This window comes from Myxine glutinosa, chromosome 14 (assembly GCF_964187855.1).
Source record: "Myxine glutinosa chromosome 14, kmMyxGlut1.1, whole genome shotgun sequence".
Classification (NCBI taxonomy): Eukaryota; Metazoa; Chordata; class Myxini; order Myxiniformes; family Myxinidae; genus Myxine; species Myxine glutinosa.
The window spans coordinates 14,020,834-14,047,590 of NC_136274.1; the positions used below are offsets into that span (position 1 = coordinate 14,020,834).

General features: G+C 47.0%; 1 protein-coding gene across 1 annotated transcript in view; it reads right to left on the reverse strand.

Annotated features, from left to right (window-relative positions):
* Window positions 1-26,757, reverse strand: part of LOC137416836 (transmembrane protein 132E) — a 624,957-nt gene that overhangs the window by 127,807 nt on the left and 470,393 nt on the right. The window contains exon 8 of the mRNA XM_078768122.1: window positions 16,516-16,768. Coding sequence (XP_078624248.1) covers window positions 16,516-16,768 — 253 coding nt within the window. The remainder of the gene's footprint in view (window positions 1-16,515; window positions 16,769-26,757) is intronic.

Here is a 26,757-nt window from a genome sequence, read left to right on the forward strand (position 1 = left end):
GTTGTTTGGTGCCGGCGGCTGGATGCGTCCGGCACTCGGTGCAGGGAAGGACGCTTACCCGGGCCGAGATCCCACGCACCCCCTCGGCACGGAGCCATCCAATTGCCCGATCTCGACCTGCCGGAACGCCTCAACAAAAAGGGGTCGCCATGACGACCCTTCCTATCGGGCTGCCCGCTCCGCCTAGTGGAGCATGGACGCGGCCGTTCCAAACGCGGCCCAGCGTGGATCACGTACGGCGGTCCTTTCGAACCCGCCGTGGTTCGGATCCCCGCTGGTCCTCGCGGCACGCGAAGCTGCCCGACGCGCACCGAGGGCCCGATTCGGCTAAATGTCGTTCTAACCGCTAACCCGGTTACCGTCGATGCCTCACCTGCATGCTTACACGCATACGCTACCCCTTTCACGCTCACTGAGCTCGATGCTCCAACGCCGCCCGTACACCCGGCGTGCTTCGTTATTGCACTCGTTCTTTCGCTCACAGACTTGGTCACACACCTGACCACCGAACACCTTTGCACACACTCGTCGTTCGCACACCTCACCAACACACCTCTTCGCGCCCCCTCCTCGGTCACCTCCTCTGTGACAATCACAGGTGTGCTCTCACTCACACACCCAACCACGTGCCTCACGACCAACTCCAGCGTGCATTCCCATACGCGTTCTACCATTCCAGGTGTGCATCCCTCCATTCCAGGTGTACATCCTCTCTCACCTGTCACAACCAACTCACGCTCCGTGTCACTCTCACTACTTTCACCACCACTCTTGACAGCACACTCACCCTTACTCTCGACAGCGCACTCTTTCCTCATGCACCTGTCTGTTACAGACCTTTCTCGCGCACACTCTTGCGTACACTCTCCCGTTACTTCCTCCGTAACACTCACCACAGGCGTGCATCCTCCCTTACTCTTGACAGCGCCCTCTTTCCCCATGCAACCGTCCGTTACACACCTTTCTCGCGCATCCTCTTGCGCACACTCTCCCGTTACTTCCTCCGTAACACTCACCACAGGTGTACACTTTCTTGTTACATCCTCTGTAACACTCCTCACTACGCGCTTCCATGTGCTCCCTCGCACACGCGCTACGACCGACTCACTCACTCTCGACAGCACACTCACTCCTTGGCGCGCACTTTTTCCTCACACACCCCAGAGTCGGACATTTTCGCACACCGTACCTGTCGCACACTTCACCAACGGCCTCTCACGAACACCCGGATCCAAATCAACCCCCAAGCCGACTGAAGCTTTCCTCACATCATGTACATTTCCACGTATATCGCCACTCGCCTTGGCACCTCGTCTCCGCACCTCCTTCACCACCTGCAAACTCTTTATTTGGTTAGCGAGCACATCATTATGAGTTGAGCACCGACCTTGTACATATTCCATCACCTCCTCCTGTATTTCTCTCTTAGTTTCTGTCCGTCTCTTCTTAATTTCACTCACCTCTTCTTCCACTTCCTCTAATTTTTGCTTCACCTCTTTTATTTCCCGGTGCGTCTCCTCAAGTTCGTCCTCTAAGTCTACCGTGACCGTCTCTATGTGCATCCTCACCTCTCGGTCCTTCGTCTCCATTACTTCTGTCACCTCTTCCAACTTCTTCGTCAACCCCTCATGTACCATCTGACATTCCTTCTGTGTCGCTATTAATTCATTTTTAATGTCTTTTTGTGTCGCTTTTAATCCCCCGATTATTGCAGTGTTCTTTTCCACTTGGTCCACTAGTTCCTTTTGTCCCACTGTCAGCTGTTCTACTCCCTTCGTCAGACCCTCTATGCCCCCTTGTAACCTAGCCATATTATTCCTCACCTCTTTCTCCATACGCTTTTCACCTCGCTTTACCTCCTCGCGTACCCCCGAGACCTCCTCACTTACACCTCGTCGTATCTCCTCCCTCTCTTTTGTAGATGCCACCCTCATCTGTCCCAATTCATCCCTCTGAGCATCCAATTTGGTTTCTACCCCGATTTTTACCTCCTCTATCTGCTCTCCCATTTGTTTAATTTCTCGGGCGGATTGCTCCCCTATCTCCCGCAATTTGTCTTCCATCCTATCTTCTAACCCCCTCAACCCATTTTTCACCCCCTCTAACTGATTCTCCTGGGCAGCCATTCTATTTTCCACCCCCGTTAACCCATTCTTTACCTCTTTTATTCCGTTGTCTAACCCCTCAAATTTAGCTTCTAGCCGTTCCCCCATTTCTCCCATTTTGCCCCCCATTTGCTCACCCTGAGCATCCATCCGGTTCCCCATTTTGCCCCCCAATCACTCACTATCAGCCCTCGCTTCATCCCTCATTGCCCCCATTTTGCCCTCCAATCGCTCACTATCAGCCCTCGCTTCGTCCCTCATTGCCCCCATTTGCTCACTCTGAGCATCCATCTGGTTCCCCATTTGCTCACTATTCTTGTCCATAAGGGCCTTCATTTGTATCATAAAAAGGTTCAAATCCACCGGTGGCGCTGCTACGGTCGCGGGCGCGGCAAAATTTGGTGCCGCTACACCCACGTGCGCGAGGCCGCCATTTTGCGCGCCTGAAACCTCCTCAACCACCTCCTCCATATACATTTCCCCGAGGTCCTGGGTCGATTCTACCCCGTCTATCTCTCCCACCGGCATCCCGTCGCCTTGACCAGCCATGGCGCGATTTCAAAATTCGGGTTTTGTAAAACAAAAGCAATTTCGGTACTTTGTAATTTTGAGCGCGTTAAACGCTTCAGGTCCGAATCCGACACTTCTGACACCAATTGTTACCGTCCGCGGTTAAGGATGTTGTTTGCCGAGCGAAGGCACCACGACCTAACAGTTTTTCCCCGACTCACCCGATTCACCCAGACGTTGGCCGTATCGCGCCACAGCTATTCAATATGGAAACCTCTAAAGCGACCGAATGTAAAGAGGAAGAAGAAGAAGACGTACGGAGGAATAACAGGTTTTATTAATTATTTTCACAAGCCAAAGCAAAGAGAAAGAGACACATATATATTGTTGTGGATTTGAGAATTGTGTTGTGGTTTTTTTATTATCGTTGTAATGAAGCTTGTGTAAATCGGCGTCGGCGGCTGCTCCCTCCCGGCCCGATCGTCCTCTGGTCCGAGCTGAACTTCCCTCCTTTCCAGCCACTTGTGCCTGCCTTCATTGCCCATTCGTGTGAGTCTGTCTTTGTTTGTTCTATCCTGGGTTTGTAAGTAAGACTGCCATAGGTAAGCTAGCGTTGCACTGTGTCCTTCTGGTCCATCCCTCTTTCTGTAATTATTTTCTTATTCTTCCTTCTTCCTTGGTTTCTTTGATTGTGTAAATAGTAATTAGCAAATAAATCATATTCGTATTTCCTACCTTTGTTCTGCTTCTTCTTCACATTTGGTCGTTTTTGTCTTTTCCCCCATTGAAAACCTGTGGCGCGATTTTGGCCAACGTTCAAGGATCGGGTTAGTTTCTGTTAATAGTTCGTACCGCGGTTGCTAAAACCGCTCGGCAATTAACATCTGTCCGCGGTACGAACGGGGCTGCGCACCTGCCTTTCCGGAGGTAGCTGTGTAGCGTCAGGAGCGGAGACGGCCAGTGAAAATGGAAGGCGGGATTAACCCCCCCCCTAAGGGGAGTGCCGTACTCCGGTTCCGTAACATTTGGTGTCAGGAGCGGGATTCGGACCTGAAGCGCTTAGCGCGTTCAAATTACGAGTGGCCCAAAATTTTATTTTATAACATTCCAAATTTGAAAATCGTGCCATGGATGATCAAGGCAACCGGATGCCGGTGGGGGAATTAGAAGAGGGGTTAGGAGTAACTCAGGACCACAGGGGGGGAATGGAAGAGGAGAGAAATGAGGATGTGGTTGAGGAGGTATCAGGTGCACAAAATGGCGCCCTCGCGCACGTGGTTGGGGCAGCCACGCCCGCTGCGCCAATGGGGGTGGTCCAAATGCAGGCCCTTATGGAACAAGTTATGGCACAAATGCAGGCGTCCCTGAACCTGCAGGGGGACACATTGAGGGACATAACTGCCCAGGCCAAAGAAGTAAATGAGGGACTGGTGAGGGACAAGGCCAGGTATGAGGCAAAGCGGGTGGAAAGGGAGGTTGACCGCAGGTTGGGCGAAGAGGTTGCGAGGGTACGCGATGAGGTAACGCGAGTCGAGAGGCGCCGGTTGAGCAAGTCGGAGGAAAGCACAGGTAACTGGACCGGGGTAGAAATCGCGACTCGGGGTATGGGGCAGCCGGCGACCGCTGAGGTAGAAGAGGGAATTTTAATACAGCCAGCGGTCGTCGAGGTGAGTAAAGAAAAAATAATGGGTGTAGTTGAAATTGAAAAGACGATGGAGGTAGCCCGGGAATTGAAGGGAGAAATGGAATATGTGCAAAGTCCGTGCTCACACCTTGATGCCGTGCTTAATCCTTATAAAGATTTGCAGGTGTTGGTGCAGGGAGGAAGAAGAACCCCGAAGGTGAGACGGGCTGTATATGGTGCTAAGAGGTTTTTCAGCAGGAGGATGTTTGGCGCAGAAAGAATTTTCACGCGCTTGGGATCGAGAAAGCATCCGGGCATTGGTGAAGGGTCCCCTGTGAGTGGTGTGAGTGGAAATGGTGCGCTTGTGAGGAAAAAGTGTGCGTCGGCGAGTGGGTGTGTTATAAAGTGTACGGAGTGTGACACAAAGAGTGAGAGCGATACGGAGTGTACGTGCGAGGGTGAGTGTGACACGGAGAGTGAGCTGGTGGAGGAGCGGGTGCGAGAATGCACGCTTGGAATGGTTGAGAGTGTGCGAGAACGCACACCTGAGTTGGTTGTGGCGCGTGTGCAGGAGGGCACATCGGAGCGCGAGAGTGGGTGGATGCAAGAGTGCACCCCCATGAGAGGTACGGAGTACGTACCGAGGGAGGGTGCGCAAGAGGGTGCGCGAGAGGTGTGGTGTGTAACAGGGAGTGCGGTGGTGGAATGGACGGAGTGTGTGGGATGCACTGGAAACGCCGAGACGCCAGGTTTTGTGAGAGTCAAAAGGGTCGCATGTGCGTGTGAGCATGCGAGTAAGGCGTCTACGTTGACCGGGGTAGCGTTTAGGGTGACGGATAGCCGATGCGAGCACTCGGTGCGCGGCGCGCTTTGTTGGATGCGAAGCTTCGTACGGATCGATGCTGCGTCGCCCCGCTTCGGAGCGTCGCGCACGATTCGGGCTGGGTCCCGCACTGAATGGTCGGAGCCGCGTCAGAGCGGCGATCGGTGCGGTTCCGGGGGAGGGGAGCCGGGTCGGAACTTCGCCCCCTGGCGGGGACGGGGTTCCGACCGGGCGAGCCTCGGTCATCGGGCCGGAGACCGCAAGGTTCCGCGCCGCGATGATGCGTGGAATCTCGGCCCGAGCATGCCTCCTCCCCAGAATCGTGAATGCCGGACGGATCCAACTGCAGGCAACAAACCACCCGCGTTCATTGCTAGGCTTTGCGAAGCCGAGCTTTGAGAATGTAATGACGCACCGAGGCTCAAGTTTAATGGACATTTGGTAGGGATAGGGAATTTGTGATTGGAATTTTTTGATTGACTGAAATTTGAGAGCAAAATTTATAGTGGAAGATGCCCGATGTGGAGGGATGGCAAATCCACCATCCCTCACACAGCGGGGGCAAAGGAGCTATAGTTTTATGGGGTTTGGCAGTGAAAACTAGCCCGGGAGGGTTAGGATAAAATGTATAGGGACCTAGAAATGACCATAGGTAACGCTAAGGTTAAGTTGCAACATTGGACAGGTAGTTGGGGACATAGTGAGGGTAGTTGGATTATAATGACGTGGGATGTGCTTAGTTTAAAGGGGCGACTGGGAAGCGCGAGTTTCAGAGGGGAGTAGTTAGATCAGATGATGCCGTGTGAGTGTTGGAGGTGTATTCAGAGGTGTACTGTGAAAAGTGAGTGAGGAACAATTGTGATTGCACAGGTGTGCAACTGAAAAGGTGTATGGAGCAATGTATGAGTGAGTAATGGTGATTGTGTGTTGTGCTGAGCAAATGGCTTGGGAGGAAGGAGGGTGCAGGAAGCACCAGGAGTAATGGCACAGGTGTGCAAATTACAGGTGTATGGAGAATGGTTGTGTGGAATACATGGAGTATGGAATATATGGAGTATGGAATGGATGGTGTGGAGTGAGTATGATGGAAACTGTGGAGTGGAGTGGATGGTGCGAAGGTGTGTATGGGGAGGATGGACCCGATCACGAATACCCGGGGAGGGTAGTTTAAGCGTTAGGTAGAGGGTACAGGTAAATTGTGGTTGGATATTGGCATCTGTGGTGCGTGTGGAAGAATGGTGTTTGGATGGGTGCATTAGTGTTGTGGAAATGGCTGGGCGTGTGGCCTGTTAGTGTGTGTAGTTGGTTGGGCACTCCACCACTGTGAGGATGTCGGCCAGGTGAGGCCGCAGGTGGGCTCTGGGAGCCGTTAGAGTTGTGGATGGGGCCCGAGGATCCGGAGGACGGACCCGGGTAGCCCAGTGCCAGAGGGCACCTAGTGGGGAGAGCGCCAGAGGGCCTTCCCCAGTTAGATAGGTAGGGTGAGGAGCAGGTAAGCTCGGAGGCAACTACAGTGGCGGAGGTGTGCAGGTGGGTAGACCTGCTGGGAGAGCCACACGACCCAGTCCTGAAATTGTGCAAAGGCACAGGGAGTTGAATCGGGGGAGTGAGACACCAAATTGAGGAAGTACCACAGTTTGGTCAATGGGAATTTGGTTCTTAAAACCGCATAGAGTAAGATGGCCAATGGTTTGGCAGGGAAAGACCCCGGGTAGTGTAAAGTGTGTTAAAGTCATTTAGGAAGTAGTTAGGATTAAGAATCTCCTCGCACCATCTACATCCACTCACCTGAGGTAACGACGGTGCTCCACACCATGCCATGGTTTGTTTTTATTATTTTGGTGCAAGTGTTTGGAATGTGAGACGCATCATGACGTGGGTGTGACATTGTGTTGTGTTCCATCTCTCCCTCCTTATGAGGATTGATGATGAGTTGGTGATGGCAAATTTTGGTTAGAGGGATTGTGGGGACGAATTTGGGATAGGGAGATATGGGGAAGACGTGACGGTAGCGACGAATTTGTAAATGTGTAGATTTTTGTACATATGGGGTAAGGGCAAGGGTAGAGTAGGTAACAGGGAGGGGGACGTACGGTAGGGCCGAGCTTTCTCACTTCGCTCTCCGTACGCACCTCGTCTTGCATTGCCTTGTTTGATGTGTACCCTTGTGACCTTACCCCTCACTCACCTGTCTTCTATCCCCCCTGTCTCCCACCCGAGGACTGTGCTCTCTGGGCACCGAGGGGAGCGTGCGGGAGTCCGCCATTGTGTGCCCGAACTCCCGCAACCAGCTGCTTGCATCGATGCACCACCTTATGGACCACATGTCTGTGGCCGAGCACCACTCATGGACCCCACGGGTTGGGGCATGGCCCCTCTGCTGAAACCGGCCATGATGGCCCGAGATCTTGCTGGCGGACCTTGGTAGCATGGCACCTATGCTATGCAGGTGAACCACTCCTAGTCGGCCCTGTGGGCCATAATTAAAAACAATGGACACGTTCTGTGCTTGTTTTATTATGTCCAAATAGGCCGCCAGCAAGAAGAGGAAAAGACAACTGGAAGAATAACAATGGCCAGCAGAGGGAGCCGAAGAGGAAGACCAGCACCAGGGGTTTGTTTATGTTTATTATGAACTGTGGTGACTGTGCACTGATTGGTGCTTTATGTTTTTTTTTTTTTTTTTTTTTTTTTTGTTTGTTTGTTTGTATACTGAATCGAGGCTCGTGAAAGAGCTAACATTTATTTCACAAACAAATCAACCAGACAAACAAAATATACAAAAAGAGGGAGCGGAAGACAAGATGGGGAGAGAAGGGGAAGCACACAACCACAACATTTGAGAGCAGGGAGAAGTGTGGGAGGGAGAGGGCTTGGGGGCAGGAGGCGTGGGAAGGGGGGGGGGGCGGGGGTGGGAGAAGTATAAAACACAAGGGGACCGAAATTAGCGGGGGTAGAAAAGATCAAGGTTTTGGATGGGGGAGGATAAGAGATGGTGGTGAACAGCTGTTTTAAAGACCTGGAGGGTGAAGTGGGATTGAAGAGAGTGAGGGAGTTTGTTCCAGAGGCGGGAGAAAAGAGGAATGAAGGAATGAAGGTGAGCAGAAAGTCTTGATTTTGGCAGTTTAACCATAAGAGGGTTGCAGGCAGATCTTGTGCGACCTGTAGGAATATTTGGGGGACAGAGCCCAGAGAGGGCTGGGGGGGCAAGGCCAGAGAGGAGTCGGTAGAAGACGGAAAGACCACCAACCTGCCTGCGGTGAGTGAGTGAAAGGCCCTTGGAGTTAGCTTCATCGCGGGAGATTCCAATGATTCTGAACGCTTTGGTTTCAACAGCGTGAAGACGGGCTAGGTGTGAGGCAGGAGCACCAGACCAGAGGGGAGAGCAGTATTCCATAGAGCTGCGGATGAAAGCCTTGTATGTGGTGAGGAGCTCAGGTGTGCCAAGGAAGGACTTCGCACGACGGAGGATGCCCAGTCGGCGACTGGCTTTGGAGGCCAGATTTGAAAGGTGGTTTTCCCAGGAAAGATCATGGCAAATAGTGAGACCCAAAAGCTTGAGTGACAGAACTTCTTGGAGAGGATTATTCAGAAAGTGGATGGGAGGGTTTTCCAGTCGGTCTTTTCGGAGAGACATCGTAAGAGTGTGAGATTTATCAGGATTGAAAGACATGTTCCATTTGTTTGCCCAGTCCGTGATTTTGTCCAGGTCTGCAGAGAGTGAGGAGGCTGCAGACTGCCGATCTGAGGGATGAGGAATGGAGCGACAGAGAGTAGAGTCGTCAGCAAAGAGATAGAGAGGATTTTCAAGAGAGTCAGAGAGATCATTGATGAAGACCAGAAAAAGCACAGGGCCCAGAACACTACCTTGGGGAACTCCAGCCTGAACAGGAAGAGGAAATGAGAGAAACCCATTCAGGGCCACACGTTGACTACGACCAGAGAGGAAGTCCGCCAGCCATGCGTGGAGATTTCCATGGATAGCAAAGAAGGAGAGTTTGGTGAGCAGAGCAGGGTGCCAGACCGTATCGAAGGCACGTGAAATGTCAAGGGAACGGCTCTAATTTCCTGTTTGGCGTTGAGGACCTCCATCCATTGTTGAGAAAGCAGAAGCAGCATGTCCAGAGTAGAGTGACCAGGTCTGAAACCAAATTGATGATCAGAGATCAAGCCATTGGAGAAGAGGAAAGATTTCATATCTGAAGCAATGATGGATTCCATGACTTTGCTGATAATTGGGAGAAGGCTGATTGGTCTGTAGTTGCTGGGATCTGTTTTTGCACCTTTTTTGTGCAAAGCGGTGATGTTGGCTGATTTCCAAGCAGATGGCAGATGACCTTGAGCAAAAGAGAGGGTGAAGAGAACAGAAAGAGGGAGTGAAAGAGCGGAAGCACATGATTTTAGGACCCGTGGGCTGATGCCGTCAGGACCAGTTGCAGAATCAGAGTCGAGGGTTGACAGAAACTTTTCCACCTTGTCAGGAGGAAAGGACACAGAGTCAAGGAGCAGCTGGGTACGACTGGGTACGGTGGGTACAGAGAGGGATGGGTTTGGGACACAAGATTTAGAGGCAAACACAGAGTTGAGGCATTCAGCTTTTTCACGTGCGGAGTCAGCCGTTAAGCCGTTTGAGGTGAGGGAGGGGATGGAGGGGGAATAAACACCAGAAACAGATTTGACCAGACACCACCAGGATTTGGAAGAGGGAGACAGATAAGAGAGTTCGGTCTTGAGAACGGTGAGATATTGTTTCCTGGCTCTCCTGAGGGTGGACACACACTTGTTTCGGGCTTTGTGAAAGGAAATGAGATTTCCTTCCGTTGGATTTGCTTTCCAGGAGACGAAAGCAAGTTGTTTCAGGGCAACAGCCTCACCACAAGATTCCGTGTACCATGGATGGGAGGAAGGGTATGACAACTGAAGACGAGATGGGATAAATCTGTGCATGAGAGAGAGCAATTTACTTTGAAAGAATTCCCAGGATGAGTTGATGTCAGAGGCGGTAGAGATGGGAGACCAGTCCAGATGATTGATGGCTGCTTGAAGACCGTGCCAGTTGGCCTGAGTGAAATGCCAGACTCGTCGACGCTGAGGAGGCTCTCTGAGAATGGTCAGAGAGATGTCCACTTTGACAAGCACATGATCAGATGAGCCGATTGGAGCAGAAGAAGAGCAGCAGACATTTTCAGGGAAGTTTGTCATAACCAAATCCAGAAGAGAAGATGCTCCGTTGACTGAGATCCGGGTCAGGAAATTGACAGATTGTGTCAGTCCCAGTGAGTCGCAGAAGTCCTTTGCTGAAGAGCCATGGCTGGTGAGAGAGGTACCCACACCCAGCCAACTGGCATGGTGACAATTGAAATCACCACATATGAGGAAGAGAGAGTTGGGATGGGTAGATAGAAGTTGGTCCATATTATCAGACAGCGAGATGTAGATGGAGTCATCGCTGTTTGGTGGACGGTACAACACACATATGAACAAAAGGTGGGAGCGAAGGGGAAGCCGTAGCCAAAGGTATTCCTGGGGGTGAGGTGGAGAGAGGGCAGTGGAGGGCGAGTGAGGAAGAGAGTTTTTTATAAAGATAGCAACCCCACCTCCAGGACGAGGCTCAGGTCTATCATACCGGAGGAGGGAGTAACCTGGGAGAGATATCAAGGCATCAGAGACATCATGAAGGAGGAAAGTTTCTGTTAAGCAGATCACATCTGGTTTGTCAGAAGCAACCTGTATGGAGAGATGTCAAGTTTGAGCGAAGGCCCCGGATGTTTGAGGTCCATTCCGTTAATGAAGAGGAAGGGGGAGCATCGGGTCCAGAACAGGGGGGGGGGGGAGGGGTAGGGTAAGATGTGGAAGAGGAGGAAGAGGTAGGGAGAGCTGTTGAAGGTGTGTCAGAGATTTCAGAGATTTCAGAATAGCTTGGAGAAAGGGAAGAATGGGGCGGACAAAAGGTTTGATGGAGATTGGGTGAGGCACAGTGAGGTGTTATTTGAGGAGGGGGAAGAGCGAGGCAGAAGGTTGGGGGAGATGAAGGTGAAAGTTGGAAGGGGGAAGAAGCAGGGAGGCTGCTTTGAGGAGGAGGGGTGAGAGGGGAGTCTAGGAGGGGAGGAGCGAGGGAGAGTCTCGGAGGGGAGGGGTGTGGGGGGAGTTTAGGAGGGAGGGGAGGGAAGGGGCAAGGGGGGAGATTTGAAAGGGATGGGTGATGGGGAGGATTTGGAGGGGAGGGGTGAGATTGGATTTTGAAAAGTGTACGATTCATGGGAAACGAACATTTTTTGCAAAATGAGTTTGAGACCTTCGAGTCAAAAATACGTTTGAGGACACTGAAGGAGGGGTGGAGTTCTGGATAGTTTAGGGAATGTAGAAAGGAGGAACTGTAAGAGATGGTATTATATATATTTTTTGGAATGAATAGATTTGGTGAGCAAGACGAAAGCATCCTTTTGTAGGAAAAGAAGAAAAGGGTGTTATAATATATGAGAGAAAATAGTTGTTCAGGGGAGAGATTATACATTTCTAACCATGTGATCGCGTGATCGCGAACGAAGAACGAACGAACAAAAAAGAACAACAAATAAACGAATAAGACCTGGGAAGGAAATATTTTTTTGGGGTTTTTTTTTTTTGAGTAGAGATATTAAACAAGGAGGTATGGGGTGAACGACTGGGACGAAATAGAGAACGAAAATAAATGCAGCGCATTCGACGAATCGCTGAGAGAAAAACAAGACCACAAGGTCGGAGACGGTACGGTAGCCAAAGCCTACGAGTACTAGGCCGCAGAATACTTGATACGCATTAACCGACGATTGTGTATACATGTACGAAAAATTAGCACCGAAAATTTTCCAAATTTTTGTGCGTTTTGGTGCTTTATGGTGCGTCGATGCAGGGCAGGCTGTCTCCCCCCCAAAATAACAATCACAGGTCCTGGGTTAGTTTTGTAAATACAAGTAGCGTCAACTGTAAATAATGCTCCCCCATCGTTCATGTTGTAGTTTGAAAACCATTCCGCAATTCGGTTAGCTGTGGGCGTAAATCTGTTAGATAGGGTGCAATGCAGCAGCGGGGCATATTTATTTGTGTTTTAAAACTGTCACACTCAGGGTCAGGTTAAAAGTAGAGGGAACTACACCTACGTGCCACACTAAAGGTAAAAGTTTAATAGGCCCGGGACGTGCCTAAGAGGAGGAGGGTGCAGTGTTGTGGATTTGAGAATTGTGTTGTGGTTTTTTTATTATCGTTGTAATGAAGCTTGTGTAAATATCACCCTCCGTGTTGTGTGTAAAGGTCAAAGGTCGTCCCTTAGTTAGGCCATATACAATCACGTAGCAAATCATAGATTTCCCTTGTTCAGTTTTTTTTTGTATTTTTTTTTTTTTGTATACAAGATCGAGGTTATCTACGAGGTAGTAGTTATCTCCTTATTATGTGTGTTACTTTAAGGCTTTGTCTTCCATTAATTGACACTCCATTGCACCGAATTCAAATGAGGTAGATTCCTTTCCAATTCCCCTTTTGTCAGCTATTTCCAACTGCGTTCGCCGCTGCTGCTTTGGGACCGTGTTTTTTGCCGCAAGACTCCATTGAGCACGAGGTCATCTCGGAGCAGAAGGTGGGAGGAGTCAGCCCAGCGCCAGGAACAAGGCGTGGCCTTGCCAACGCCTCCTCTAGGGGCGGGATCGGTGAGCCCTCGCGACCAATCAAGGCCGAGGCGAGCTCACCGATGGGCGTGTCCTGGAGGCCGGCAGCTTGATCGCCCCAGGCGCGATAAAAGCACGTGCGCAAGCCTTTTGAGAGAGACGGTAGATGCGTGAGAGAGTTGGCAGTGCACCGAAGCCCAGTCGAGTCCAGTCCAGTGGAGCAGCTGACCAAGGAAGCCCCCACAGCAGATGAGTGAGGAGTCCACCGCCGCTGAATCCACCGCAGCTGGGTGGGGTTAAGTTTCTAACGGCAGTTCGACCCGCGGCCGCGAAGCAACGCCGCCGGACGAACGAGAGTGTGGAGAGTCGGCAGCTGCTCCCTCCCGGCCCGATCGTCCTCTGGTCCGAGCTGAACTTCCCTCCTTTCCAGCCACTCGTGCCTGCCTTCATTGCCCATTCGTGTGAGTCTGTCTTTGTTTGCTCTGTCCTGGGTTTGTAAGTAAGACTGCCATAGGTAAGCTAGCGTTGCACTGTGTCCTTCTGGTCCGTCCCTCTTTCTGTAATTATTTTCTTATTCTTCCTTCTTCCTTGGTTTCTTTGATTGTGTAAATAGTAATTAGCAAATAAATCATATTCGTGTTTCCTACCTTTGTTCTGCTTCTTCTTCACATTTGGTCGTTTTTGTCTTTTCCCCCATTGAAAACCTGTGGCGCGATTTTGGCCAACGTTCAAGGATCGGGTTAGTTTCTGTTAATAGTTCGTGCTATGGTTGCTAAAACTGCTCGGCAATTAACATCTGTCCACGGTACGAACGGGGCTGCGCACCTGCCTTTCCGGAGGTAGCTGTGTAGCGTCAGGAGCGGAGACGGCCAGTGAAAATAGAAGGGGGGATTAACCCCCCCCCCCTCCTAAGGGGAGTGCCGTACTCCGGTTCTGTAACAATAAATATATATATATATCAATATATATATATATATATATGTATATATATATATATATATATATATATATATATATATATATATATATATATATATATATATATATATATATATATATTGATATATATATATATTGATATATATATTGATATATATATATATATATATATATATATATATATCTATATATCTATATATCTATATATCTATATATATAATGCTGTTTGTCATGGAGTGGTGGCTTTACGAAATTCTGAGATGAAACAGCGTGCTATTGCTCGGCAGTATGGCATCGCTCAAGGTCAGGTGTCAAAGATCCTGAAACAAAATGCCCAGAGGGGTGTCCGTACTCCAATACCGAGGCCAGGACGTCCACGCAGAACCACAAGGAGAGATGATCGCCAGCTGCACCGGTTAGTCTGCAATGGCCGTACCAAGTCAGCTAATCGGCTTAGGGCTGAGTGGCAGCAACTGACAAATGTGCCTGTATCCAGAAGGCTAGTCAACCAACGACTGGTTCAAGCAGGCTATCGTGCCAGGCGTCCCCTGAGAAAGCCACACCTGACCAGACAACACAGCCAGTGCCGATTGCAGTGGGCCAGAGAGCACCGTCAATGGCAGCCAGGACACTGGAATCACGTGACCTTCAGTGACGAGTCTAGATTTCTGGTCTATCGTCAAGATGGCCACGTCCGAGTGCGCAGACAAGTGAATGAAGCCCACAACAAAGATTGTATAGTGCCAAGAGTCCAAGCTGGAGGTGGTGGGGTGACCGTTTGGGCTGCTTTTCATGCAGGGGGCAAAACTGACCTGGTTGTTCTGAATGGAAACCTGAACCAGTTCAAGTACAGGGCCATTCTGGAAGAAACATTGCTTCCATTTGCTCGTGCAGCGTTTCGAGGAAACTTTGTCTTCCAAGATGACAATGCACGGCCTCATCGTGCTCGCATGATCCAACACTTTCTTGCTGACCATGGTGTAGAGCATATGGAGTGGCCTGCCATGTCCCCGGATATGAATCCGATAGAGAACTTGTGGGCAGAATTAACGCGTCAAATCGACAACTTAGACCAGCAGCCTGCCTTTGTGCGTGAATTGCAGCAGACTATTGTCACTGCATGGCAAGAGATTTCTGTCCAAACCTTGGCAAATCTCGTGAACAGCATTCGTCAATGTGTACGTGTTCTCCTGAATGCTCCTGGGGGTTACACGAAGTACTGAACTGTAATTTTACTGTACGTAATCCCAGTCATAATTTGGCTTTTGTTTTTGTTGAATTTTTTTTTGGCTAATGTGCAAAATAAAGAGATACTTCTGGAAAATGTACAGAAGTTTAACACAGTACTGTCCGTGAATTGTGTTCGATATCAGTTTACATCACTTTCAAGGATCAATTTATTTGCTTTGAAATGTCAAATGTGGTTTTTGTTTCTTTTAAAGGTCACATTAACAAAATTTAGAATAATTTCAACATAATTCCAATGAACTTTTGGTTCTAGGTCATCTTGAAAAGTAAGTTCACCCCCACAAAAAAAATATTCCATATGAAATGCCAAGTCTGTATATATATATATATATATATATATATATATATATATATATATATATATATATATATATATATATATATATATATATATATACATACACATATGCATGATGTACATGTACATCCTATGAATCTGTCGTTTGCTATTTCCATTACACAAATGAACAGTGCTCCACCTCATTGCAATTCAGGTGCACATGCAGCACAGGATTAACAAGTTGAATAATAATAAAAAACCACCTTTAGAGGCCATTTCCCCCCGCAAAGTGGGGGTTGGCCTTTTTCAGGCACTGTGGTTGTTGTTGTTTTTGTTGGTCCCCTTTTAGAAGCAATGTTTTACGGCCGGATGCCCTTCCTGCCGCCAACCCTTTTTGTCGCCTTTTACGACAAACAGGGAATTACCAGTGAACTGGTACTCAATTTGCCGACCTCGGAAGGATGACAGGCTGAGTCAACCCCCCTGGCGTTAATTCAGCGATCGACCGGGATTCGAACCCAAGATCCTAGGATCCCAAGCCGGCACCCTAACCGCTAAGCCAACACCAGGCTTCCTGGACAAGGAACAATCCGACAACCGACACCGACATTCCAACACCGACAAGAACAATCCAATTAGATTTTGTTGTGTGACAAGGATGAATGTTCTGGACGCAGATCCTGCCTATCAGTGGAATCCGGCCTATTGACTGAGTGCCGCTCTAGTTGTATTTGGTAATGCTACATTATTTTTGGGCAGCCATCCTGTGGGTATTCATCGGAAACAATCATGTGTGGACTGGCATTACTCAGAAAGGGCAGGAGGATTACCCCCCACCGTGAAGGGCATTAGTGAGCCAGCTGGGTTTTTTGCTGCCAATCTAGTGGTGACACAACTTGGAATTGCTGAGAGGAGCTTGCAGAAGCTTAGAATTCCAAATGCTTAAAACTTCCATCTCTAACTGGATTTGAACCCATAACCTCCAGCTGCCCCTCAAGCATCCTTGGCACTGAATTACCAGCATACTTCGGATTGTTACAGCGGTTATAGTCCAGGGTGAGTGTTAAAATTACAAGGTGACTGCGTTTTTTCTGTGCAGTTCATGGCTGTTGGAAGCATCATCCCTGTAGGTTAGAGCAGGAATTTCTAATTTGTTCAGGGTGCCGGAAATAACTCGCCTACTCTTCGTAAAGATGACTGTGGGATCTTAAACATCCATTAACTAATTCTGGGAGATGGGAAGCCCAGTTTACCATTCACTTAATAGAATAACAGAAAACGACCACAGTAAAGTAGGGCAAAACCACCCATGGTAGTATGTTCAACAATTAGCCGATCCATACCTGGACAGCCGTGTGACCTGGTGTGACCCCGGTGATGATGACCAGGTCACCATCCAAACTGTCGCTCATCACATGTGCCGTCCTTGGCTCTGCGGTACGCACATGGCCCTTGATGAGATGGGTCACATCCACCAGCCAATTAGGACCCGGGGTGAAGGTCTTTGGCCCTGCAGTTAACCGAGTCCAGACTCGCAGCATGGCCTGCTGGGATTGCAGGCCACAGCCCCAGGACCTTTGGTCGTCTTGTGTAGGCCTGTGGGGTTTGAAGTTTATGAGCATCAACGATCACATCAAGAAATGTGAAAATGAGTACACTTTGTGTGCCACTTGTTTCATAACTTGTAGGTTTGATAGCCACAGAGATGTGCACAGGGCCCATGTTTAGCCTCAAGGATGTGATCATTGGAATCTACACTACCGGTCAAAAGTTTTAGAACACCACAATTTTTCCAGTTTTTATTGAAATTTGCGCAGTTTAATGTCTCAATGTACTCTGAAATTAAGCATAGAACAAATAAACGATTGGAGATAAAAAGAAATCATAGAATCATTTTGTTTTACAAAATTTAATTTACATTTTTGACTCAGCAAAGTAGCCACCTTTTGCAGATATAACCGCCGAACACACTCGTGGCATTCTTTCCACAATTGAAATCAAATATTATTCGGGAAGTTCTTCCCAACACTGTTGCAGAAGTTCCCACAAATGTGTTGCAGTTGTAGGTTGCTTTACTTTCACCCTTCTGTCCAGTTCAACCCAAACCAGCTCGATGGGGATTAAGTCTGGAGACTGTGCTGGCCATTCCATGATTTGAAGCCTACCGTCTTGTTCTTTTCCTCGAAGGTAGTTTTGACATAGCCTGGAGGTGTGTTTAGGGTCATTATCTTGCTGTAGGATGAACCCCTGACCAACTAGGCGTATACCACAGGGTATTGCATGGCGCTGCAAAATGCTGTGGTAGCCCTTTTGGTTCAGGGTGCCAGTCACTCTGTGCAAGTCGCCGACTCTGGATCCAGCAAATGAGCCCCAGACAGTCACGCTTCCTCCTAATGTTTGACAGTTGGTGTCACACACTGAGGAACCATCCTTTAGCCTACACGACGGCGTACAAAAACCCTGCGTGATGAACCAAAGATTTCAAATTTTGATTCATCGGTCCATAAGACCTTCTTCCAGTCTTCAGTAGTCCACTGGCAGTGCTTCATGGCCCAGGCAAGCCTCTTTTTCTTATTTTTCCATCTTAGCAATGGCTTTCTTACTGCCACTCGACCTGTCAAACCTGCAGCTCGAAGTCTTCTCTTCACAGTTGAAACTGAGACTTGCTTACATCGACCAGTGTTAAGCTGTGCTTGAAGCTGTTGTCCTGTGAGCCGCCTATCACGCAAGCTGTTGACTCTCAGAAACTTGTCTTCTGATTCTGTTGTGGCTTTGGGTCTGCCAGACGTCTTCCTGTCAGAGTTTCCTCCAGTTTCCAAGTGCCTTTTGATGGTGTAGGAAACTGTACTCACTGACACCTTGGCTTTCTTTGCAATTTCTTTGCAATGATTCTATGATTTATTTTTTATCTCCAATTGTTTATTTGTTCTATGCTTAATTTCAGAGTACATTGAGACATTAAACTGTGCAAATTTCAATAAAAACTGGAAAAATTGAGGTGTTCTAAAACTTTTGACCAGTAGTGTATGTAATCCATGAAAATGGTGCTTCCTGTCATTGCAGCAATGCGCAATATAAATATGGTCACAGTATCGAAATTCTTGTGTCAGGGTTGGATGTCGATGAAAGCTAGTCTGTTGGGAGCCGTTGGTGAGGTATGTGGATGGACAAAAGGACCACCGAGGCACTCGGAAACATGGTGGTGGGTTGATGAAGTTGGAAAGAGGATTGACGAGAAGAGGAAGAAGTTCAAGGAGTGGCAGAAGGCGAAGGGTACGGGAGCAGAAACAGCAGAGCATGAAAGTTATATAGCAGCCAGGAAGGCTGCAAAGAAAGAGGTAGCAAAGGCGCAGGAGGCATGTAGGAAAATGTTCGGAGAACGCTTGGATTCGGAAGAGGGTCAGAAAGCAGTATTCAGGATTGCAAAGCAGATAGCGAAAGAGAGGTGTGATGTGATGGGGGTGAGTTGCTTGAAGGATGAAGTGGGACAAATCGTTGTCGACCCAGATGGAATTAAAGGAAGATGGAAAAGATATATGGAAATGCTGTTGAATACAGAGAATGAATGGGATGGCAACATAGAGAGTAACCCAGTTTTAGGACCGGCAGAGAAGATAACTGAGAAGGAAGTTGAGGAAGCGATAAAAGCAATGAAGGGTAGAAAAGCGGGAGGGCCGACGGGAGTTGTGGGAGATATGTTGAAGGCAGCAGGAAGTTGGGGTGTGAAGAGAATGACAGAGATCTGTAATCTGGTGGTGAAAGCAGGCCGCATTCCAGTGGCTTGGGAACTGAGTACCCTCGTCCCTCTATACAAGGGGAAAGGTGACCCTCTGGAGTGTGGCTCGTACCGAGCGATAAAGTTATTGGAGCATGGAACAAAGGTATTGGAAAGGGTGTTGGAGAGGAGGATAAGGAAGAAAGTGAAGATCGACGAAATGCAGTTTGGATTCATGCCAGGAAGAGGAACGACAGACGCGCTTTTCGTTGTGAGGCAGTTGCAGGAGAAGTACATGGAGAAGAGGAAGAAGTTGTTTCTTGGGTTTGTTGATCTGGAGAAAGCATTCGATAGGGTACCACGCAAAGTATTGACATGGGCATTGAGGAAGTTAGGAGTGGAGGAATGGTTGATCAGAGTAGTGATGGCAATGTACAAAAGAGCGCGCACAGCTGTAAGGACGAAGGACGGGAACAGTGGTGAGTTTGAGGGGAAGGTGGGAGTGCATCAGGGGTCGGTACTAAGTCCACTACTATTTGTAGCTGTGATGGAGGTGCTGGCTCAGAACGTAAAGGAGGGTTTACCGTGGGAGTTGTTGTATGCAGATGATCTGGTGTTGATTGCGGAAAGTATGGATGGACTGAAGGAAAAGATGAACACGTGGAAGGAATGTAAGGAGACAAAAGGTCTGAAGGTGAATATCGGAAAGACAAAGGTGATGGCAAGTGGTAAAGCATGTGGTGAGGTGGAAAGAACTGGGAAGTGGCCCTGTGCTGTGTGTAGGAAGGGTGTCGGAGTGAACTCCATTCAATGTACAATGTGCGCTGAGTGGGTTCATCAAAAATGTAGTGGTCTGAGAGGGTCATTAACCAGTGTGGCAGCTACATTCAAATGTAAGGTGTGCACAGAGGGAGCTGCAGATGGAGGAAATGTTGAGTTGGATCTTGGAGATGGCGTGAAGCTGGAAGTTGTGAAAACATTTTGCTACCTCGGAGACATGCTGAATGGAGAAGGTGGATCAGACTCAGACAACGGTTGCTCGAGTGAGATGTGCATGGAAGAAGTTTCGGGAACTGAGTGGCGTGCTGATGATGAGGGGAGTGCCATTGAAGCTGAAGGGAAAGGTGTATGCTGCATGTGTGAGAAATGTTATGATTTATGGGAGCGAGACATGGGTAATGAACGTAGAGCAGCAACGAAGGTTGGAAAGGGTGGAAATGCGAATGGTTCGACGGATGTGCGGAGTATCGTTGAGAGAGAGGAAGACAAATGATGAATTGCGAAAGATGATGGGAATAGAGCCTGTGATTGATGCTGTGAAGAGGAACAGGTTGAGATGGTTTGGTCATGTGTTGAGGAAGGATGAAAGTGACTGGTTGAGAAGTGTGGTGGAAATGAATGTAGAAGGAAGCAGAGGACGGGGAAGACCGAGAAAGACTTGGCTAAAGATGGTGGAAGAAGAAATGCGGACAAGGGGGTTAACAAGGAGAGATGCAGAAAATAGGGCAAAATGGAGAAGATTGTCATGGGGACCGCAAGGCTAACCCCCACTCTAGCAGGGAAAATGGCCTTTAAAATGCATGTTGTTGTTGTTGTTGTATCGAAATTCTCATGTATACTCTGATTCTCCTCTTCCCTCCAGGGGTTCCATGTGACAAATAATCACTAAATCACGTGGTCTTCGACATTGTCATGATAATACACCTTCTATCTCCGCTCTCTCTCTTCTCTCTCTCTCTACTTCTAGTTTACATCATCAAGCTGGTTGGTTATTCATGAACAGTCCTCCTGTTCACCTCCGCCACCCTCCTCTCCAGCCACAATATCAGTGCATTGTTTCTATAATGTGAGCAGCTCAAAAAAAAAATCCAAGGTCGAAACATGAAACAAGCTAGATTATACATATTCCACTTAATCACAGGCCAAATCCTAATAGGACAATAACCCAGTCCTGCATTCATATGAGTAAAACAGTGACAAAACAAAGCCAAACAATTAAACAGCAGTTAATTGGGTTATATATCCCTTCTCGAATGCATGCCACATGAAGGGCGCAGAAGACTTCCAACAGAATTTATTTCATTTTCAAGAAATGAAAACTTTTCAAAGTAAAATAAATCCATACATATATTAAAGAAAGGCGAGCACAGAAAAGTTTGTTGGTTGGGCAAATAATGGTAAAAGATCAAAACTCTGGATTTCTCCCCTCTCTCCAGGTATTCCAGGGGAAGTCAATATTTATCAAGATGATGTTTTAACATTCGTTCTTCTTCAGCGAACAAATATAACAAAACCCGGATTTTCCGCGACTTCGTAGAATTTCAGAATCATCAGCATTCAAAAAGTCAGGGGTCTCCTGAACGAAAGGAATAATACCTTGAGGCTTGAGCAACAAATGTCTACGCAAGCATCCAAAGCAGTTGTCAACTTGAACGGAACCTAGTAGAGAGCATACCTCCGCCAGGTGAACCGTTTACATTTTGTATCCTAGAGTAGACCAGACAATCACAATACAGAATCACATTTAATCAAAATCATCCGTCCACAACTTTTTGAGATATCCTGCTATGTATCGTTCTTGGCCCCATCTCCCAATGGTGAAGAATCAATTAAAAAATTATACTAGCCGGAACCGAATCCTTACCAAAATTGAATCAATTCTTCCTTGTAACACACACAACCTGTCCACCAAGTTTCGTCCAAATCCGTCCATAACGTTTTGAGATATCCTGCTATATGTTGGTTTTAGCCCCATCACTCAATGGTGAATAATCACTTAAAATATTAAATAATTCTCATATCCGAATCCATATTCAGAACTTCACCAAAATCTAATCGTTTCTTCCTTGTAACACACACAACCTGTCTACAAAGTTTCGTCCAAATCCATCAATAACGTTTTGAGATATCCTGCTACATGTTGATTTTAGCCCCATCACTCAATGGTGAATAATCACTTAAAATATTAAATAATTCTCATATCCGAATCCATATTCAGAACTTCACCAAAATCTAATCGATTCTTCCTTGTCACACACACAACCTGTCCACAAAGTTTCGTCCAAATCCGTTTATAACGTTTTGAGATATCCTGCTACAAGTTGATTTTAGCCCCATCGGCCATCACTCAATGGTGAATAATCACTTAAAATATTAAATAATTCTCATATCCGAATCCATATTCAGAACTTCACCAAAATCTAATCGATTCTTCCTTGTAACACACACAACCTGTCCACATAGTTTCGTCCAAATCAGTCCATAACGTTTTGAGATATCCTGCTACATGTTGATTTTAGCCCCATCACTCAATGGTGAATAATCACTTAAAATATTAAATAATTCTCATATCCGAATCCATATTCAGAACTTCACCAAAATATAATCGATTCTTCCTTGTAACACACACAACCTGTCCACATAGTTTCGTCCAAATCCATCCATAACGTTTTGAGATATCCTGCTATATATCGCTTTTGGCCCTATCTCCCAATAGAGAAGAATTACTTAAAAGATTCTACTAGCCGGATCCAAATCTTCTCCAAAATCTCATTGAATAGTCCTTGTCAGACACCCAACCTGTCCACATAGTTTCGTCCAAATCCATCCATAACTTTTTGAGATATCCTGCTATGTATAGTTTTGGCCCTATCTCCCAATTCTCGATCACTCAATGGTGAATAATCACTTTAAAAATTAAATAATTCTCATATCCGAATCCATATTCAGATCTTCACCAAAATCTAATCGATTCTTCCTTGTCACACACACAACCTGTCCACCAAGTTTCGTACAAATCCATCAATAACGTTTTGAGATATCCTGCTACATGTTGATTTTAGCCCCGTCACTCAATGGTGAATAAATCACTTAAAATATTAAATAATTCTCATATCCGAATCCATATTCAGAACTTCACCAAAATCTAATCGTTTCTTCCTTGTCACACACACAACCTGTCTACAAAATTTCGTCCAAATCCATCAATAACGTTTTGAGATATCCTGCTACATGTTGATTTTAGCCACATCACTCAATGGTGAATAATCACTGAAAATATTAAATAATTCTCATATCCGAATCCATATTCAGAACTTCACCAAAATCTAATCGATTCTTCCTTGTCACACACACAACCTGTCCACAAAATTTCGTCCAAATCCATCAATAACGTTTTGAGATATCCTGCTACATGTTGATTTTAGCCACATCACTCAATGGTGAATAATCACTGAAAATATTAAATAATTCTCATATCCGAATCCATATTCAGATCTTCACCAAAATCTAATCGATTCTTCCTTGTCACACACACAACCTGTCCACAAAATTTCGTCCAAATCCATCAATAACGTTTTGAGATATCCTGCTACAAGTTGATTTTAGCCCCATCACTCAATGGTGAATAATCACTTAAAATATTAAATAATTCTCATATCCGAATCCATATTCAGATCTTCACCAAAATCTAATCGATTCTTCCTTGTCACACACACAACCTGTCCACAAAGTTTCGTCCAAATCCGTTTATAACATTTTGAGATATCCTGCTACATGTTGATTTTAGCCCCATCACTCAATGGTGAATAATCACTTAAAATATTAAATAATTCTCATATCCGAATCCATATTCAGAACTTCACCAAAATCTAATCGTTTCTTCCTTGTAACACACACAACCTGTCTACAAAGTTTCGTCCAAATCCATCAATAACGTTTTGAGATATCCTGCTACATGTTGATTTTAGCCCCATCACTCAATGGTGAATAATCACTTAAAATATTAAATAATTCTCATATCCGAATCCATATTCAGAACTTCACCAAAATCTAATCGATTTTTCCTTGTCACACACACAACCTGTCCACATAGTTTCGTCCAAATCCATCAATAACGTTTTGAGATATCCTGCTACATGTTGATTTTAGCCCCATCACTCAATGGTGAATAATCACTTAAAATATTAAATAATTCTCATATCCGAATCCATATTCAGAACTTCACCAAAATGTAATCGATTCTTCCTTGTAACACGCACAACCTGTCTACAAAGTTTCGTCCAAATCCATCCATAACGTTTTGAGATATCCTGCTACATGTTGATTTTAGCCCCATCACTCAATGGTGAATAATCACTTAAAATATTAAATAATTCTCATATCCGAATCCATATTCAGAACTTCACCAAAATGTAATCGATTCTTACTTGTAACACGCACAACCTGTCCACATAGTTTCGTCCAAATCAGTCCATAACGTTTTGAGATATCCTGCTACATGTTGATTTTAGCCCCATCACTCAATGGTGAATAATCACTTAAAATATTAAATAATTCTCATATCCGAATCCATATTCAGAACTTCACCAAAATGTAATCGATTCTTACTTGTAACACACACAACCTGTCCACATAGTTTCGTCCAAATCCATCCATAACTTTTTGAGATATCCTGCTATGTATAGTTTTGGCCCTATCTCCCAATGGTGAAAAACCACTGAAGAACTTCTAGTAGCCGGATCCGAATCCAGATCTTCACCAAAATCTAACCATTTCGTCCTTGTCACATACGCGACCTGTCGGCCAAATTTCGTCCGAATCCGTCCACAACCTGTTGAGATATTTTGTTCACAAAGAAACGGACAGACAGGGTTGAAAACATAACGTCCATCCACCTTTGGTGGAGGTAAAAAGAGTCGCAGGAGGTTGCAGTGGAACGGAGACGATACGCAAGGCACAAGAGGACCTCGAGCAAACCACGGTCTCCAAGACCACACAAAGAAACCCAAAGAACTCCAAACCCAAAACCCTCAGTTCGACTGGCGATTGATGTCGCAATGAGCGTTTGTTTCAAAGTCATTATTACCTTGTGCGTGCGATTCTTGGAGCTTCTCCCATAACGCCAGGCAGGTTATATCGCCGTGCAAAAACAAAGCTCCGGAGACATTCTTGTCGCCATTTTTATGGGAATGTTTTCCCAAAAGATAATGTCGGCAATCATCGCGGGGAACATTTCTTGCAGCGTTAAGGAGCCGGCGGCGCAAGCTAATGGTCTGTTAACGTTGCCTGTTGTGGAAAATACACGACTTGGTGAAACGAAGAAAGTTCCATTAGGAAACCCGAATACAGGAAGAAATACTTCCAACCCGAACCCTAACTGCTTCATGTTTGGGTTTCTCATTACCATCAAGACCGGTCCGAGCGCCAAACGCTTCCATTAAGAGGGAAATGGCGACAGCAGCCGGAGTACGAATGGAAGTGACAAACTGTCTTTGGAAGCAATTGCGATTTGTTTTTTTCCTTCTTTCACAGTGAAGTTGCAGCAAGTTTGTTGCATCGATTTATGCTTATTACGCTCGAGGCAACCAGGAGTAGTGGTTAAAAGTCTCTTGGAAAACACCGGAGCAACCAACCCGCATGACCAACGTCGACACAACAATCGGGTCAAAAACTCCTTGGGATTCCACAGCACTGCGAGTTTCAATTGTTCGGAGAATCTTCCACCAGGATGTTATCTCATTGTTTTGGATGCAGAACAGGTACAGGTGAGCGGCCATCTGAGCGCAACGTGCGTCTCATTCGAGAGGATCTTGCGCCTGGGGTTCTGCAAAAGCGGCTCAAGGTCGACAAGCAGCTTCATTACACAAGTTGCAATAAAGAATGTACTATTTCGATACTGAAATTCTGTGTAATGACTAATGATATATGGTCAAACATGGGAAACTTATTTAGGAAGAGACAGCAATGCGGGTCAAAACATTCAGGGTAAATCCAAGAGGGCAGCGGTGCATGCTGTGTTGTTGCATACTGTGTGGTGCATGCTGTGCGGTGCATACTGGTAGTGCATGCTGTGTGGTGCATACTGTGTGGTGCATGCTGTGTGGTGCATACTGTGTGGTGCATGCTGTGTGGTGCATACTGTGTGGTGCATGCTGTGTGGTGCATACTGTGTGGTGCATGCTGTGCGGTGCATACTGATGGTGCATACTGTGTGGTGCATGCTATGTGGTGCATACTGTGTGGTGCTTGCTGTGTGGTGCATGCTGTGTGGTGCATACTGATGGTGCATACTGATGGTGCATACTGTGTGGTGCATGCTGTGCGGTGCATACTGATGGTGCATACTGGTGGTGCATGCTGTGTGGTGCATACTGTGTGGTGCATACTGTGTGGTGCATGCTGTGTGGTGCATACTGTGTGGTGCATGCTGTGCGGTGCATACTGATGGTGCATACTTTGTGGTGCATACTGTGTAGTGCATGCTGTGCGGTGCATACTGTGTGGTGCATACTGTGTGGTGCATACTGTGTGGTGCATACTGTGTTGTTGGTGCATACTGGTGGTGCATACTGGTGGTGCATGCTGTGCGGTGCATACTGGTGGTGCATACTGTGTGGTGCATGCTGTGTGGTGCATACTGGTGGTGCATACTGTGTGGTGCATACTGTGTGGTGCATGCTGTGTGGTGCATACTGTGTTGTTGGTGCATACTGTGTTGTTGGTGCATACTGTGTTGTTGGTGCATGCTGTGTGGTGCATACTGTATGGTGCATGCTGTATGGTGCATACTGTGTGGTGCATACTGTGTGGTGCATGCTGTGTGGTGCATGCTGTGTAGTACATACTGTGTGGTGCATACTGTGTGGTGCATACTGTGTGGTGCATACTGTGTTGTTGGTGCATGCTGTGTGGTGCATACTGTATGGTGCATGCTGTATGGTGCATACTGTGTGGTGCATACTGTGTGGTGCATACTGTGTGGTGCATAATGCGTGGTGCAGAATGCGTGGTGCATGCTGTGTTGTTAGTGCATGCTGTATGGGCATGGTGTGTTGTTGCTGCATGCTCTGTTGCTGCTGCATGCTGTGTT